Below are 14,205 nucleotides of genomic sequence, written 5' to 3'. Positions count from 1 at the left end.
CCCCCCCCCCCCCCCCCCGCACCTCAGGCTGGCTACAGCTCTACTTCCAATTTTTTGCTGGTTAATTGGAGATGAGAATCTCATGGACTTTTCTGCCCAGGCTGCCTACAAACTATGATTTCAGATCTCAGCCTCCTGAATAGCTAGGATTACAGGTGTGAGCCACCAATGAATGCCCTGCTCATTTTTGTTTTTTGAGAAAAGGGTCTCAATTTCATAGCTGGTCTCAAACTCCTGAATTCAAGTGATTCTCCTGCCTCAGTCTCAACTCCCAACTTGTAAAACGTCATTTCCTAATTTTTTTTATTTCAATAATTTATTACCTCCAGATTTCTGGGGTTCATATCAGACTCGGCACTAGTCTGATAAGACTATAAATGGGGTCAAGGGCAGCTAGGGCTCTATGACATCCCACGTGGCAATTTACATCTGAGTCAGCACTAAAAAACAAGGTCACTGCCACCGTGCACTACAGACATGTCAATGAGACAATCTACCTTTTTTTTTTTTTTTTTGCCACCATCCTGGCCAAAGCCACAGAGAAAATAGGTATCACTTTACTAAAGCTCTTTATTTTCAGTTAGACCTAATACAATGCAGATTTATCCACTGAGAAACATGATTTGCATTTGAAAGAGTAGTTAACTTTAAATTCTGCAAAATGTACCAAGACATTAAATGTAGAATTAGGCCTCTTAGCTGCTAGACTAGGTAGACTTTCTGAGGCTCTGAATGGCACATTTATTCCTTGCAAAGACACCTCCCTTACAGGCCTATGTGGTTTAGAGAAAATATTTGTAAAATGCATAACAGCTGGCATAAATACTAAGTAGATCTCTGATGCCTCCTGGGGATAGGGGTCAGTTTCTCTGCCAGGTACAGAATGAAGAGGCAGAGAAAGAGTGTAAAAGCAGCACGTTTACTGAAAGCAAAAGCAGAGTACAGACTCTCTATAGAGAAGGCCCCCAAAGATTAGAGTCCAGTGACATCCTCTCGCAGGGCTCCTCCTATACCTCCTGCCCTGCACTCTGTGCTGATTGCTTCATGGCTTGCATATGTGCCACGTTGGCTCTTTTTTACTGGTTGAAACCATTATGGGAAAAAGAAATATTTCAGTGGGAACCCAGGGGCATTATGGGAAGAAGTGCCATGACAAGCTACATGTTATCTGCCATATGTTATATCTGTCACTTTTTAAAAATCAGTACCTACCTAACAGTTTCCCTTTTGTTCCCTCATTTCTTTCTCCACTGAATTAAAATTAGCCAGGTGCTGATGGCTCATACCTACAACACTAGTTACTCAGGAGGCTGAGGTGTGAGGATTATAGTTTGAAGCCAGCTGGGGCAGGAAAGTCCTGTGAGACTCTTACCTCCAATGGCTCACCAAAAAGCAAGAAGTGGTGCTGTGGCTCAAGTGGTAGAGTGCTAGTCTTGAGCAAAAGAAGCTCAGGGACAGGGCCTAGGCCCTGAGTTCAAGAAGGAAGAACAAGAAGAAGAGAAAGGGGAGAAGGGAAAAAGGAGAAGGGGAGGAAGAGAGGAGGAGGAGGAGAAGGAGGAAGAGGAGGAGGAGGAGGAGGAAGAAGAGGAAGAGATGGTAAAAGTTTGTGGTTTCCTTTCTTCCATCTTATATCAAGACCCCTAGTCATGAAAGCCCTTGCCCCTTGAGCAGGTGGAGAGAAAAAGGTCAAATTAGGAGGCAGTTGCTGGTGGCTCACACCTATCATCCTAGCTGCTGAGATGTGAGGATCATGGTTCAAAGCCAGCCCAGGTAGACACATCCAATTAACCAGCAAAAAGCCAGAAATGGATGTGTGGCTCACATGGAAGAGTGCCAGCCTCAAGCAAAAAAAGGTAAAGAAGAACATGAGATCCTGTACTAGCTCCAGTACTAGCATTTTTTTTTTTGATGGGGCTTGAACTCTTGGGCTGGGCACTGTCCCTCACTCAGCTCTTCAGCTCAAGGCTAGCACTTTACCACTTGAGCCACAGAGCCACTTTCAGTTTTCTGAGTGGTTTATTGGAGATAAGTCTCACAGACTTTCCTGCCTGGGCTAGCTTTGAACCTTGATCCTCAGATCACAGTCTCCTAAGTAGCTAGGATTATAGCCGTGAGCCATGGATGCCCTGTTAGCATAATATTTTTCAAGAGAAGAGCTAGGACTCTCCAAGACAAAATGACCCGGAAGGAAGGACTGACTGTAGGCTCTCCAATATGCACAGTCTCTTCCTTTTCAGCTAGAGACCACAGCCTACAGACCAAGTCTCCCCAGCACTTAGAAGCCACCCATCTGTCTGTGGCTACATAAGGTCCTGTGCGCATGGAGAGCCACTGCCAGTCCTGGTGGCAGCAGGACACGGTGACGAAAGAGAGCCAGTGTCCTTCATTCCCGCCCATCCTCTTCACGCCAAGTTTCCAAGGCGAGGGATGCTAACTGCCCAGTGTGGCCTCAAGTCACTTCTAGAGTTGCTTGGCAAAAAAAAAATCACCAGACTATGACTTTAGCTCTCCCAGAACGGCATGTACCCAGCCTGCCTTCTGTGTGCATGAATTAGCTGCTGTTTCACATGATCGAGTGGGCCCCTTTCCAACTTGTATCCGCCCTTGCTCGGCCTTTCCTGGCTAATGCAGCCTCAGATGTGTGGGGTTTTTTTTTTTTTTTTTTCTGTGCAGTTAAGATGTGCAGTTAAGGCAAAGAAGCAGGACCAAAAAGATCGGGTCCATAGTGCTTTGGAATCCTATGCTTTGCGTGTTCTGTTTCAGCTCATTCATGTCAAGGGGAAGAAAAACTCACTTCTCACAAGCACATGCTTTTCGTATGTGTGTGTGTGTGTGTGTGTGTGTGTGTGTGTGTGTGTTGAGACTCAGGGCCTCACATACTTGCTTAGCTTCTTCCGTTCAAGGTTGGAGCTCTACCGTCCGAGCCATACCTCCACCTCCAGCTTTTGGGTGGTTAATTGGAGACAAGAGTCTCATGGATTTTTCTTCCCAGGCTGGCTTTAACCCAGGATCCTCAGATCCCAGCCTCCTGAGCTACTAGGGAAACAGGGACGAGTCACGAGCACCCAACCTAAATTCACTTCAAAATGAGCCATTTTCTTAACAAGCAAAGGAATTACGGAAACCCTGTCAGACCCTCTCTGGGGCTAAACAGTGATTGTGTATTTTTATTTCTCGCTTTTCAGGTGAAAATGAGTCTCTTCCCAGCTACTCTGACACACCAAGTGGAAGTGTGCTCTACTTGTTCTGTCCTAGACAAGATGTTAATTAGCCAAAACCCAGTCTCTGTTGCAACCTAATCTGGAAAAAAGAAAAAAAAAGTGGAATTGTCCAAAATCACATTAAAAAATATATATACCCTGCCTGTACCCTACTCTGTGTCTGCAAACGGGCATGCGGCCTGGGGAAGCTGCCAGGCTCCAGGCCTACAGAGCCTCAGCTTTCGCCTCATGGCTGTGCTAATTATAACTTGCTACCTGCTAACAGCTGTCCTTTTCCCTGACATTGGCAGGGCTAAAACCAGCTCAGCTCTGCTGGCTCCTCTCATCCTGCAAAACCACCTGAAAGGGGGAGAAACTAGGAGGGAGGAAGCGACGGCCCTGCCAGAGAGGCTATAAACCATCTAAAACACACTGCTGCTGGACCTGTGGACTCACTAAACTCCTCATAGCTTTGGCTAGCTGTTCTCTGCTACAGTGCCTTTGCCATCACCTTGTTCTAGAAGGAAAGAGAAGATTCAAATGAGCATCTTGAGTGGAAGGCAAACCATCCCCACACAGCCAGCATTGCAAGAGACCCCTTGTTCTGTTCTGTCTCCAGATCCTCCAAGCCTGGCCGCACTGTGCCCCAGGACTGTGTGAACGCCACAGGCCTTTCTCACCCTGCCCCAACTCTCCCCATGCCACCCAAGCCCAATGTCTGTACCCGGAGGACTGGCGATGCTCTAGGCACCATCCTCCCACAGCTGCTGTGGAGGAAATCTCCTTTCTCCACCTTCACTGCATCTCTTTATGTGGCCTGCGGGGGCCAGTGACCAGACCTTACTGGACTCTGGCCCTGGGTCTACGACAAGCCAGTTCAAGGCTACCCAGAATGACAACATCAGAGCTGGGCATGTGAGTCCGGGACTGCCCACAGCCTTTGTGATTCTTGTCCTTCCATTCTTTCATCTCAATCACTAGGTCTAGAGATACTTTAGCTCCTAAATATTTTACAGCCCAGTTTTCAGTTCCCTCCCCTTTCTTCTTATTGCCACCTCTCATGGAGACACGTATCTTTGGCTCTGCAGGTCTGTCCTGAATTCTTTCCTTCTCTGCTCTAATCTATCTTCTAAAGAGCTAGGACATGCTTTTTGCGGCTTGTTATCATACTCATGATAAAGTCTACATTAAAATAGCACAGAAGACAATGCCCTTTGGCTGGTGGGTGGTGGCTCACACCTGTCATTCTAGCTGCTTTGGAGACTGAGATCTGGAGGTTCAAGGTTTGAAGTCAGCCCAGGCAGAAAAGTCTGTGAGACTCTCCTCTCCAGTTAACTACCAAAAAGCTGGAAGTGCAGCTGTAGCTCCAGTGGTAGAGTGCAAGCCTGGAGTGAAACCATGTAAGAGTGCAAGGCCCTGAGGTCAAGCCTCAGCATTGGCACATGCATGCATACACACACACACCAAGTACAACCCTCAGATTGATTAGAAAACAATCATCCATGGCTGGGAAGGTGGCTTAGTGGTAGAGTGCTCGCCTAGCATGCATGAAGCCCTGGGTTCAATTCCTCAGTATCACATACACAGAAAAACCTGGAAGCGGCGCTGTGGCTCAAATGGTAGAGTGCTATCCTTGAGCAAAAGAAGCTCAGGGACAGTGCCCAGGCTCTGAGTTCAAGCCCCAGGAACTGGCAAAAATAAAAGTAAAAAAATAAATCATCCAATGTCAAAACCAACAAAATCAACAAGTTTCACTCTCAAGTGAGTCTGGCAGTTTCAAGTTAAGCAGTTAAAGGTTTCTGAAGCAGCAGAACGCAGCCCTCTCAACTCTCCTCCAAACACCAGATCTTTAACCTTCCAACATCAGGAGCAATGAACCATATTTATGCACCGACCTTGGTCCATTCCTTGTCCCTTGACTTTCCTGCCGTTGGATCTAGCCCTGTCACGTTTTCAATGTTGATCTTTCCAAAGTGGAACCTTAAAGCCTTTCGAAAGGAACCTTGAGTAATACCAAGCCCACATAAATTGAATTATCAGTCAATTAACACAGTGGAGGAAAAGTCAGGGCCTGGATGGCGGCTCTGGGTGGTGTCTGGGGCTTGGGTTGTGGACTGTGCAGCAGGGGATTTCATGGATTCCAGGGCCAGGCATGTTTCTAGTGGCCAAACACTCAGCTACTACGGGATTAGGTAATAACATCCTGGAAGTCAGCCAAGACACCACCCAGAGATGACTTAGCCCACCTGCTGTTGTCCACCGAGGCAAACATGCCAGCTTCCCTAGGAATGGGCCATTCTCGGCCATGGTCCCACCATGACATAGCCTCACTTTCTCATGCTCCAGAGCAGGGAGCTAGATGTCCTGCAAGGACTTCTCTCTAGCTTGCTTTCTACATTCACAATTGCCCTTCCCCAAGAACTCAAACCTACAATTATGGTATGCCACCAAGAGGGGGCAGTAGTATCTGTTCGTGTAATTAAACATCTCTATCTTGCTGAGGATAAGCAGACTTCTTATCCTCCTTGCCCACCCTCCAGCCTATCCTGGAACTTGAACTCTGAGCCTGGGCACTGTCCTTGAGTTTCTTTTTGTTCAAGGCTAGCGCTCTACCGCTTTGAGCCACACTGCCACTTCCAGTTTTCTGGTGTTTCATTGGAGAGAAGAGTCTCAAGAAGTTTCCTGCCCCGGCTGGCCTCAAACAGCGATCTTTAGATCTCAGCCTCCTGAGTAACTAGGATTTCAGGTGTGAGTCACCTCAAGCTTGTAGCTTGTTCTTTTTTCTTTTATACTGTTGTTGTAAAGATGATTACAGTTAAATCAAGTAATGAGTATATTTCTTTTTAAACAGTGTCACCTCTCCCTCGTTTTCTCCCTGACCCCTTCCCAACAAGTTGTATAGCTCATTTTCAACAGTGTCCAGTGAGTATCACTGCTGCATTTGTTCGCCCTTTGTCCCTCTATTTCTGTGTTCCCCTTACTCTCCTCCAAACAGATAAACTTACATATGAGACAAAAGGTACAGAAGTCAAAAACAGAGACAAAGGAGAGAAAAAAACCCACATGGGCTAGGCTTGTTCTTGATTTTAAAAAATATATTATTAACACCAACAAATTTCAAACTTTAAAAAGTCAATTAAAAAGCAGCCAGTCTTGCAGAGCACTAGTGGCTCACACCTGTAATCTCAGCTTCTTAGGAGGCTGAAATCTAAGGTTAGAGACTTGAAGCCAGTCAAAGCAGGAAATTCCACAAGACTCCTAGAATCTCTAATTAACCAGCCTACAGCTGGAAGTAGAGGTGTAGCTCAAGTGGTAAAGCACCAGCCTTGAGTAAAAAAGCCAAGTGAAAGTATCCAGACCAACCCTGAGTTCAAGCTCCAGTACTTATACCAGAAAAAGAAAGGAAGGGAGGAAGGAAGGAAGGAAGGAGTGAAAGAAGGAAAAAAGGAAGGAAAGGAAGGAAGGAAGGAGGAAAGGAAGAAAGGAAAGAAGGAAGGAAGGAGTGAACGAAGGAAGGAAGGAGGATTGATTGTAGGAGTAACAGTAAGATTATAATCAAACCTCTATTTTTATTTTTTTAATTTTATTTATTTATTCATTCATTCATTCATTTATTTATTCTGTTGTGGAGCCTGAACTCTGGGCCTAGGCACTGTCCCTTAGCTCTTCAGCTCAAGGCTAGTACTCTACCACTTGAGCCACAGTGCCACTTCTGGCTTTTTTTTTTTTTTTTTGCTTATGTGGTGCTGAGGAATTGAACCCAGGGCCTCATTTATGCAAGGCAAGCGCTCTACCACTGAGCCACCTTCCCAGCCATATTTGTGTGTGTGTGTGTGTGTTACCAGTTCTATGGCCTGAACTCAGGGCCTGGGCACCATCCCTAAGCTTTTGTGCTCAGAGCTAGAGCTTTACCACTTGAATGACAGCTCTACCTTTGGCTTTTTGTGATTAATTGGAGATAAAAGTCTCTTGGGGGGCTGGGAAGGTGGCTCAGTGGTAGAGCGCTTGCCTTGCATGCTCGAGGCCCTGGGTCCGATTCCTCAGCACCACATAAGCAAACAGAAAAAAGCCGGAAGTGGCGCTGTGGCTCAAGTGGTAGAGCGCTAGCCTTGAGCTGAAGAGCTGAGGGACAGCGCTCAGGCCCAGAGTTCAGGCCCCACGACCGGACCCAAAAAAAAAAAAAAGTCTCTTGGACTTTTCCTGCCTAGGCTGGCTTTGAACCATGATCCTCAAATCTTAGCCTCCTGAGTAGCTAGGATTATGGTATGAGCCACTGGCACCTAGCTCAAACCTCTATTTTTAAAGATCACTAGCCACAGCCAGGCACTGGTGGCTCACGCCTGTAATCCTAGCTACTCAGGGGGCTGAGATCTGAGGATCGCGGTTCAAAGCCAGCCTGGGCAGGAGAGACTATGAGACTCCTATCTCCAATAAACCACCAGAATACCGGAAGTGGCGCTGTAGCTCAAGTGGTAGAGCGCTCGCCTTGAGCTGAAGAGCTAAGGGACAGCGCCCAGGCCCAGAGTTCAAGCCCCACGACCGACAAAAAAAAAAAAAAAAGATCACTAGCCACTAATCAGAATATAACTATTCTCTCAGAAATATGAAACAATTAAATTTACATCTGAGTATTCTGCTATTAATTTACAAAGTGTTATGGTGCAATTCATGTTGTCTTCATGTTTATTATTCACACAACAAATAATTTTCATTGCCTGCAGCAAAGCTTTCCCCTGTCCCAGTACCAAGGCTTGAACTCAGAGCCTGGGTTGAACTCACTGGACTTGATTGCTCATAACTGACATACTATCCCTTGAGTCACACCTCTACTTCTGGCTTTTTGCTATATTAGAGATGACAGTCTCATGGTCTTTTCTGCCCAGGGCTGGCTTTGAACCTCTATCCTCAGATCTCAGCCTCCTGAGTAGCTAGGATTATAGGGACTGGGTGGAAATAGGGCCCAAACCACCTCCAGCATGCGACCTAGATTCGAGACTGGAGTTGTGCACAGTGCTCATCACCTCTACATGAGACAATGGAAATTCACTCCCCTGCCCTAGACCTGCTCCTATCATCTTCCTGGGTGAAAAATGGTGCCCCCTCCATGCTAGCTTCACTTCCCAAAGACTGGCCAGCCAGTACAGACCAGGATGAGGGAACCAAATGATTCAAGCTAAAAAAGAATCCTTTTCCTTGCGTTGGACACCGTTCATGGGAAAATCTCCCTCTGGATGAAGAATAAATCCCTCACTATTTCTACCCTCAGGCCAATAGTGCCAGTCTTCTTCTCATCCTTTCTCTACCTCTCTGAGTTGCCAGGCCTTGGGCAGCTCCAAGAAGGGTCATCTGTGCCCACAGCCACTGAAAGATGAAAGGTAAGCCTCGTTGCTGGGAGCCAGGGGCTCACACCTGTAATCCCAGCTACTCAGGAGGCTGAGATCTAAGGATCACGGTTCAAAGCTACTCTAGACAAAAAACAGAAAAACAGAAAGAAAGAGAGAGAGAGAGAGAAAGAAAGAGAAAGAAAGAAAAAGAGAAAGAAAGAAGAAGGAAGGAAAGAAGGAAGAAAGGAAGGAAGAAAGGAAGGAAGGAAAGACAGAAAGACTATGGTCTCCAAATAATCAGCAAAAAAAAGCCAGAAATGGTGTGGCTCAAGTGATAAAGTGCCAGTTTTGAACGACAAAGCTAAGGGTGAGCAACCCAGTCCTGAATTCAAGCCTCAGTACTAACACACACACACACACACACACAAGGTAAGCCTTGGCCAATCAGAAAAATTCATATTAACATATTCAGGAAAATCAGCAAGGTTTGGTCCCCCAGACTGAGCATGCTGTGTTATCTGGTTATGCCATGATCATCTAGGCCTTAGGGTCCTCAGCTGTTCTTTGCTCCTTCAAAGATGTAATGTGGCTATAGCCAGGGCTCCCTGGGCACACATACAAAGCCACTGCGCCTGTGCAGTTCCCTGGCATAAACAGCTGGGAATTCAAAGCCTCTGATAAGGGAGAGTCGCCCAGGCTGTTAGGCCAATGTGGATGCTTTTGCCCAAAAAGCAAGAGGCCTGAAGAAGCCTCACTTTAGGAAGCCTGACCCTGGAACCCAGAGAGGACTGCAGGTTCTCCATCAAGGCACTACCTCATACCCACCAAGCCATTTGCCATCAGCAACACTGGCTCAGATTAGTCTGGCCCCCAAAACTGCTCTGCTTAACTCTTCAAAAACAAACACAAATCTGATGCAGCACTGTGTAGGCGCATAGCATGACGGGGTGGAGGTGACACTCCTCCTCTTCCTGGGGGCCCCTGGGGGACTGTGGAGACAGACCACCCAATCCCATGAAGCCTGCACACCCTCCTCTTCCAAACGACCTTGGGAAAGTGGAGACCTGCCTGGTGGTGCCAGGGCCCCGCCCTGGGCAAGTACAGAGGAGAAAGCAAATTGATGGCTCTGTAGCAGACCCTGCAGGGGACAAGCCCCTCCCCTTGGGGGAGGTGGGCAGTAACCTGGCCAGACACCAGGGCAGCAGACTCTGGAAGGACTCCAGGAGCCCATTTCCAGGCCTCACGTCTCACCCCTACCACCTCCTCCTCCCCTCCTCCTCCTCCTCTTCACCTAGGAAGCAGGCAGACAAGATCTCATAGGGCATAAGGCAGCCTTCCCAGAGGGGAGTCTGGGCTGGAGGCTTATCCCAACCTTCCAATAGCTGAGAGCATTCCCACAGTTTCCCCTGGCATCTTGCGCTCACTTTCAAATACCCTTCGCCCCTACTCCCACTTTTCCTCCCTTACAATTCTTTATCTTCTGTTTCTTTGCTCTCTCCAATCAGGGGCTCCTTGCTCAATCCTCTGCATCTAACCCAATCTTCTTGGGATCTTTCCTGACATTCTTTGTAGGCTCCAGACAATGAACCCAGCCCCAAAAATGGAATCAGATTTCCCCACAGGAATTATCTTCAGCCACCTCATCCAGACATCCAGACATCCAGGGCTGGAATGGCGACCTGTGGATGCCACTTGCCAATCAATCACCTGTGGATGCCACCTGTCAATCAATCACCTGTGGAAGTCACCTGTCAACCAATCACCTGTAGAAGCCGCCTGTCAATCACCTGATCTGTTAAGTTACCTATCAATCACTTCACCTCGCTTGTGTCAGGTCCACGTGCACCAGCCCACCTCCTCCATCACTAGATCAGAAGCCTGGGGGGTGAAGCTGTGCCCTGGACATTTTTTTTTTAATCAGCCCTCAAAGTGTGATATTGCAGGGTTCACCGCTGGGGCAGCTCTGGTCTAATTCAAGCCTCCTTCACAGAGAAGCAGAAGGGGGGAAACAGACAGAGGTGACCCGGTTCGCCCAAGGTCACAGGGCAGTAAGGGCGGCAGATGAGGACTGGATCTGGGCTCAGACCCCCAGACCCCCGGCCCCCCGACTCCCCGCCCCCCTTCCCGCTCCCCAGTCCCCGGCCTCCTCCCCAGCACCACCCCACACCCCCCCCCCGTCACCGCCCAGGCGCCCAGGTCCAGGACGGTGGGCGGTGGCTCACCGACTTGTACACGTCCTCGGGGCTGGCCTCGTACTTCCCTTGCATGCGCTCCTCCAGGAAGTAGATGCGCAGCTTGAGGCTGAAGTTCTCCTTCTTCAGGTCGTTGAGGTGCTGGGACAGAGTGCGGTAGCCATTAGACATGGTGGGCGCGCCCCCGGGAGGGGCCCGAGCGCGGCGCGGGCCCGCGGGGCCATGCACGGGGACCCCGGGGCCGGGGCTAGGGCCGCATGGCCGGGCAGGGCAGGCGGGCCGGGCCGGCTCCCCTGCGCGCGGATCGGCTCTTCGCGCGAGCGCGCGGGCGCTTTCCTTTTTTACCCGGGGCAGACATCCGTGGAATCCCTGGCCGAGTCCGCACACAGGCGCTGTAACCCGAGTCCCTGCCAGGCCCCGGCTGTCATCCCCCCACCCCACCCCCCTCCCCAGCCTCCCAGGCCCAAGTGTAGGCAAAAGGGGGGGGGAGGGCGAACCCCAGGCCTTCCTGGAAGTAGGAAGGTGGCAGAGTATGAAAAAAAATGCTCACATTTCCTCCCCCCCCCCCAATGCTGTGCCAGGACTGAGACTGGAACTCAGGGCCTAGGAGCTGACCCTTAGCTAGTTCTGCTTTCGGCTGATGCTCTACTACGTAAGTCAACAGCTTCACTTCTAGCTTTTTGATGCTGCATTGCAGGAAAGAGTGTTCCACAGACTTTTCTGCCCAGGGTGGGCTTGAAACTCCCGATCCTCAGATCTCAGCCTCCTGAGTAGCTAGGATTGCAGATGGGAACCCCTGTCACGGGGCTCTCTAGTCCATTCTTTCCAGCTTGCCTCCTTTCCCATCCCCCTAACTTCCACCCCCACCCATGCCTCTGTGCCACAGACACCCCACAGCTATCCCCCACCCCACCCCCAAAGAAAGAGGGAATTCCTGCGAGCTGATGGCTTACACCTGTCATCCCAGCTACTCAGGAAGCTGAGATCTGAGGAATCTCAGTTTGAAGCCAGCCTGTGGAGGAAAGTCTGTGAAACTCTTAGCAACAATCAACCACCCCAAAGCTAGAAGTGGAGGTCCAAGGGGTAAAATGCCAGTGTTCAGGTAAGGGACAACACCCAGGCCCTGAGTTCAAGCCCCAAGACCAGCACACACACACACACACACACACACACACACACACAAAGCGAATCTTCTAGCTGAGCGGAATGGGGTTCAAGTCTTATGGATGGAGCACACAAAGGGAGGCTCCAGGCTCCAGGGCAGAAGAAGGGGTGGAGAAGAGTAGGAATTCCAGAGAGAGGGAGCCGGCATCCTGGAGCCCAGAGATTTTAGCTGCCCGGTGCTGCTTAATCCTGGCACCTGCCAAGTGGAGTCAGGCACTCAGCACCAGATCCTGCTCAGAAAGCAACTTAAGATCCTGAGTGACAGCTGTGACATTCGCAGGAAGTAGTATTAATAGCACAGCACGTGGGGCATGGAAGGTAACTGTGAGAAGGCCCCATGGCAGTCCAGCACTTCCCACCCAGCTTCTTGGTTCAGGAATATTGGATTGGAACATACATACATACATAGGTGTGTGTGATACTAGGGCTGGAACTCAGCTTCACCCTCCACATTGAGCATGAAAGGAATATTCTCAAAAGTCAAATAGGTTGTGCCGTTTCCTTGTTCAATGCCCAATACCAGCATGTCATCACTCTTAGAATAAAAGGAGCAAGGCGCTGGGCTCACACCTGTAATCCAAGCTACTTAGGAGGCTGAGATCTGGAGGATCTTGGTTCAATACCATTATGGGCAAGAAAGTCTACATGAGGCTTACCCCCAGCAAAAAGCTGGAAGTGGTTCAAGTGGTAGAGCACCAGCCTTGAGCACAAAAGTCAAGTGAAAGCATGAGGCCCTAGTGCCTCACACACACACACAGAGAGAAAGAGAAAGGATGAGTAATTAACCTCCTGTCTCCTTTGCCCTCATTGGATTTAATTATAATAACACTGAATTCAAGTTGAGACATAGTTGAGGAGAAAGAATCTATTTCAAAGCATCACAAATTTACTTACAAATTGTATAAGTAAAATATATTATTCTAACAAACTGATTAGTGCTCATCCACTAGGCAGAACCTGGACTTTAGTAAAAGTTCCAAGGGAAACGGACAAAGGACGGAATGAATGTTACATGTGGAGAAAATGACAGAAATCAGGAAGGAGGGCATCATTAGGGAAGGTGCCAGGGAGAAGAGGACGGCTCCGTTTGGGGGGAGACACAGGGGAAGGAGGTGGGTGGAGATGGCACATACCATCTTGGGAGAGGAATATGGCAGAAGTGGTCATGACAATACATGCTGGGAGATACTGGTTTGCTTCTTGTCCTAGATCCTGTCTCTCTGTGGATATACGAAGAGGAGAAAGGTGGTGGGGTTGGGCCGAGCTGTGTGCTTTGAGAAGCTGCATAAAATTGCTTAGGAAATAAGTCTCCATGGCCTCTGGGGCGGCTTCCAGAATGGAAGGTGTTTCTACCTTTGTTCTTCCTTTTTCCCATACCCTAAATCTTTCCTCTTCTCTCAAAACCTTTTTTTCCTCTCAAACATTAATGGCTCTCCCCCTTGTTCCTTGACTGATTTCCTCTCTTCCACCTCCTCCATACTACACTGATCCAGATTAGAAAGAAGAGGGTACTAAGGGCTTCATCAGTGCCAGTAAGAATGGGAGGATTACAGTCCTGCATTTGGCTGTCATGTTGCATTAACATAACCAACCATCAAGGCAGCCCTTAAATTCTCAGCTTCACATTCGCTTAGCCATGTTCATGCCCCCCAGATAGCTCTCAGAATGGAACTGCTTGAAAACATTCTAATCTCTTAGCAAGCTCTCTCCTAAAAATAAAGATGCTCTCCACTAGCAGTAATTAATCATCTTAATAGACACATTCTTTCAAACACAATAACACTTCCATGATTTAAACTCTGGTAACCCGATATCCCTGACAATCTGTATCTTTACATTCCTTTAACATAAAAAAAAAATGTTTAACTGAGTTAACATAGCAGACAGAGGAGGGACAAGGAATGTAGTACCAGGGTAGAATGCCTGCCTAGTTTGCTCAAGGTCCCAAGTTTGATTCCCAACTCTGGGCGGGGAGGCTGGGGGGTAGGGGTGGGGGCAGGAAGTAGTGTTTAAGTAAAACTTGGTCATTATCTATTTACAAACAACTACAAATATGATCATATTTGTAGGAGGGGCTTGTGGGTTTTTTTTGTTTATTTGGTATTGGTCCTAGGGCTTAAATTCAGGGCCTGGGCACCGTCTTTGAGCTTTTGTGCTCAAGGCTAGTTTTCTACCACTTGAGCCATAGCTCTACTTCTAGCTCAATTGGAGATAAGAGTCTCTCAGACTTTCTCCTCAGGCTAGCTTTTAAAAGGCAATCCTGAGAGCTCAGCCTCCTGAGTAGCTAGAGGTACAGATGTGAGACACTGACACCTGTTATGTACA

The 14,205-nt window shown here is 48.4% G+C and overlaps 1 protein-coding gene across 1 annotated transcript in view; it reads right to left on the bottom strand.

Moving 5' to 3' along the window:
* Positions 1–14,205, bottom strand: part of LOC105987059 (myomegalin-like) — a 37,819-nt gene that overhangs the window by 6,460 nt on the left and 17,154 nt on the right. The window contains exon 4 of the mRNA XM_013018216.1: positions 10,747–10,857. Within this exon, the coding sequence (XP_012873670.1) occupies positions 10,747–10,857 (111 nt within the window). The remainder of the gene's footprint in view (positions 1–10,746; positions 10,858–14,205) is intronic.

Source organism: Dipodomys ordii, unplaced genomic scaffold (assembly GCF_000151885.1).
Source record: "Dipodomys ordii isolate 6190 unplaced genomic scaffold, Dord_2.0 Scaffold39, whole genome shotgun sequence".
In the NCBI taxonomy this organism is placed as follows: Eukaryota; Metazoa; Chordata; class Mammalia; order Rodentia; family Heteromyidae; genus Dipodomys; species Dipodomys ordii.
The sequence above is the reverse complement of the archived record's forward strand: the minus strand, read 5'-3'. Positions and strand labels throughout refer to the sequence as shown.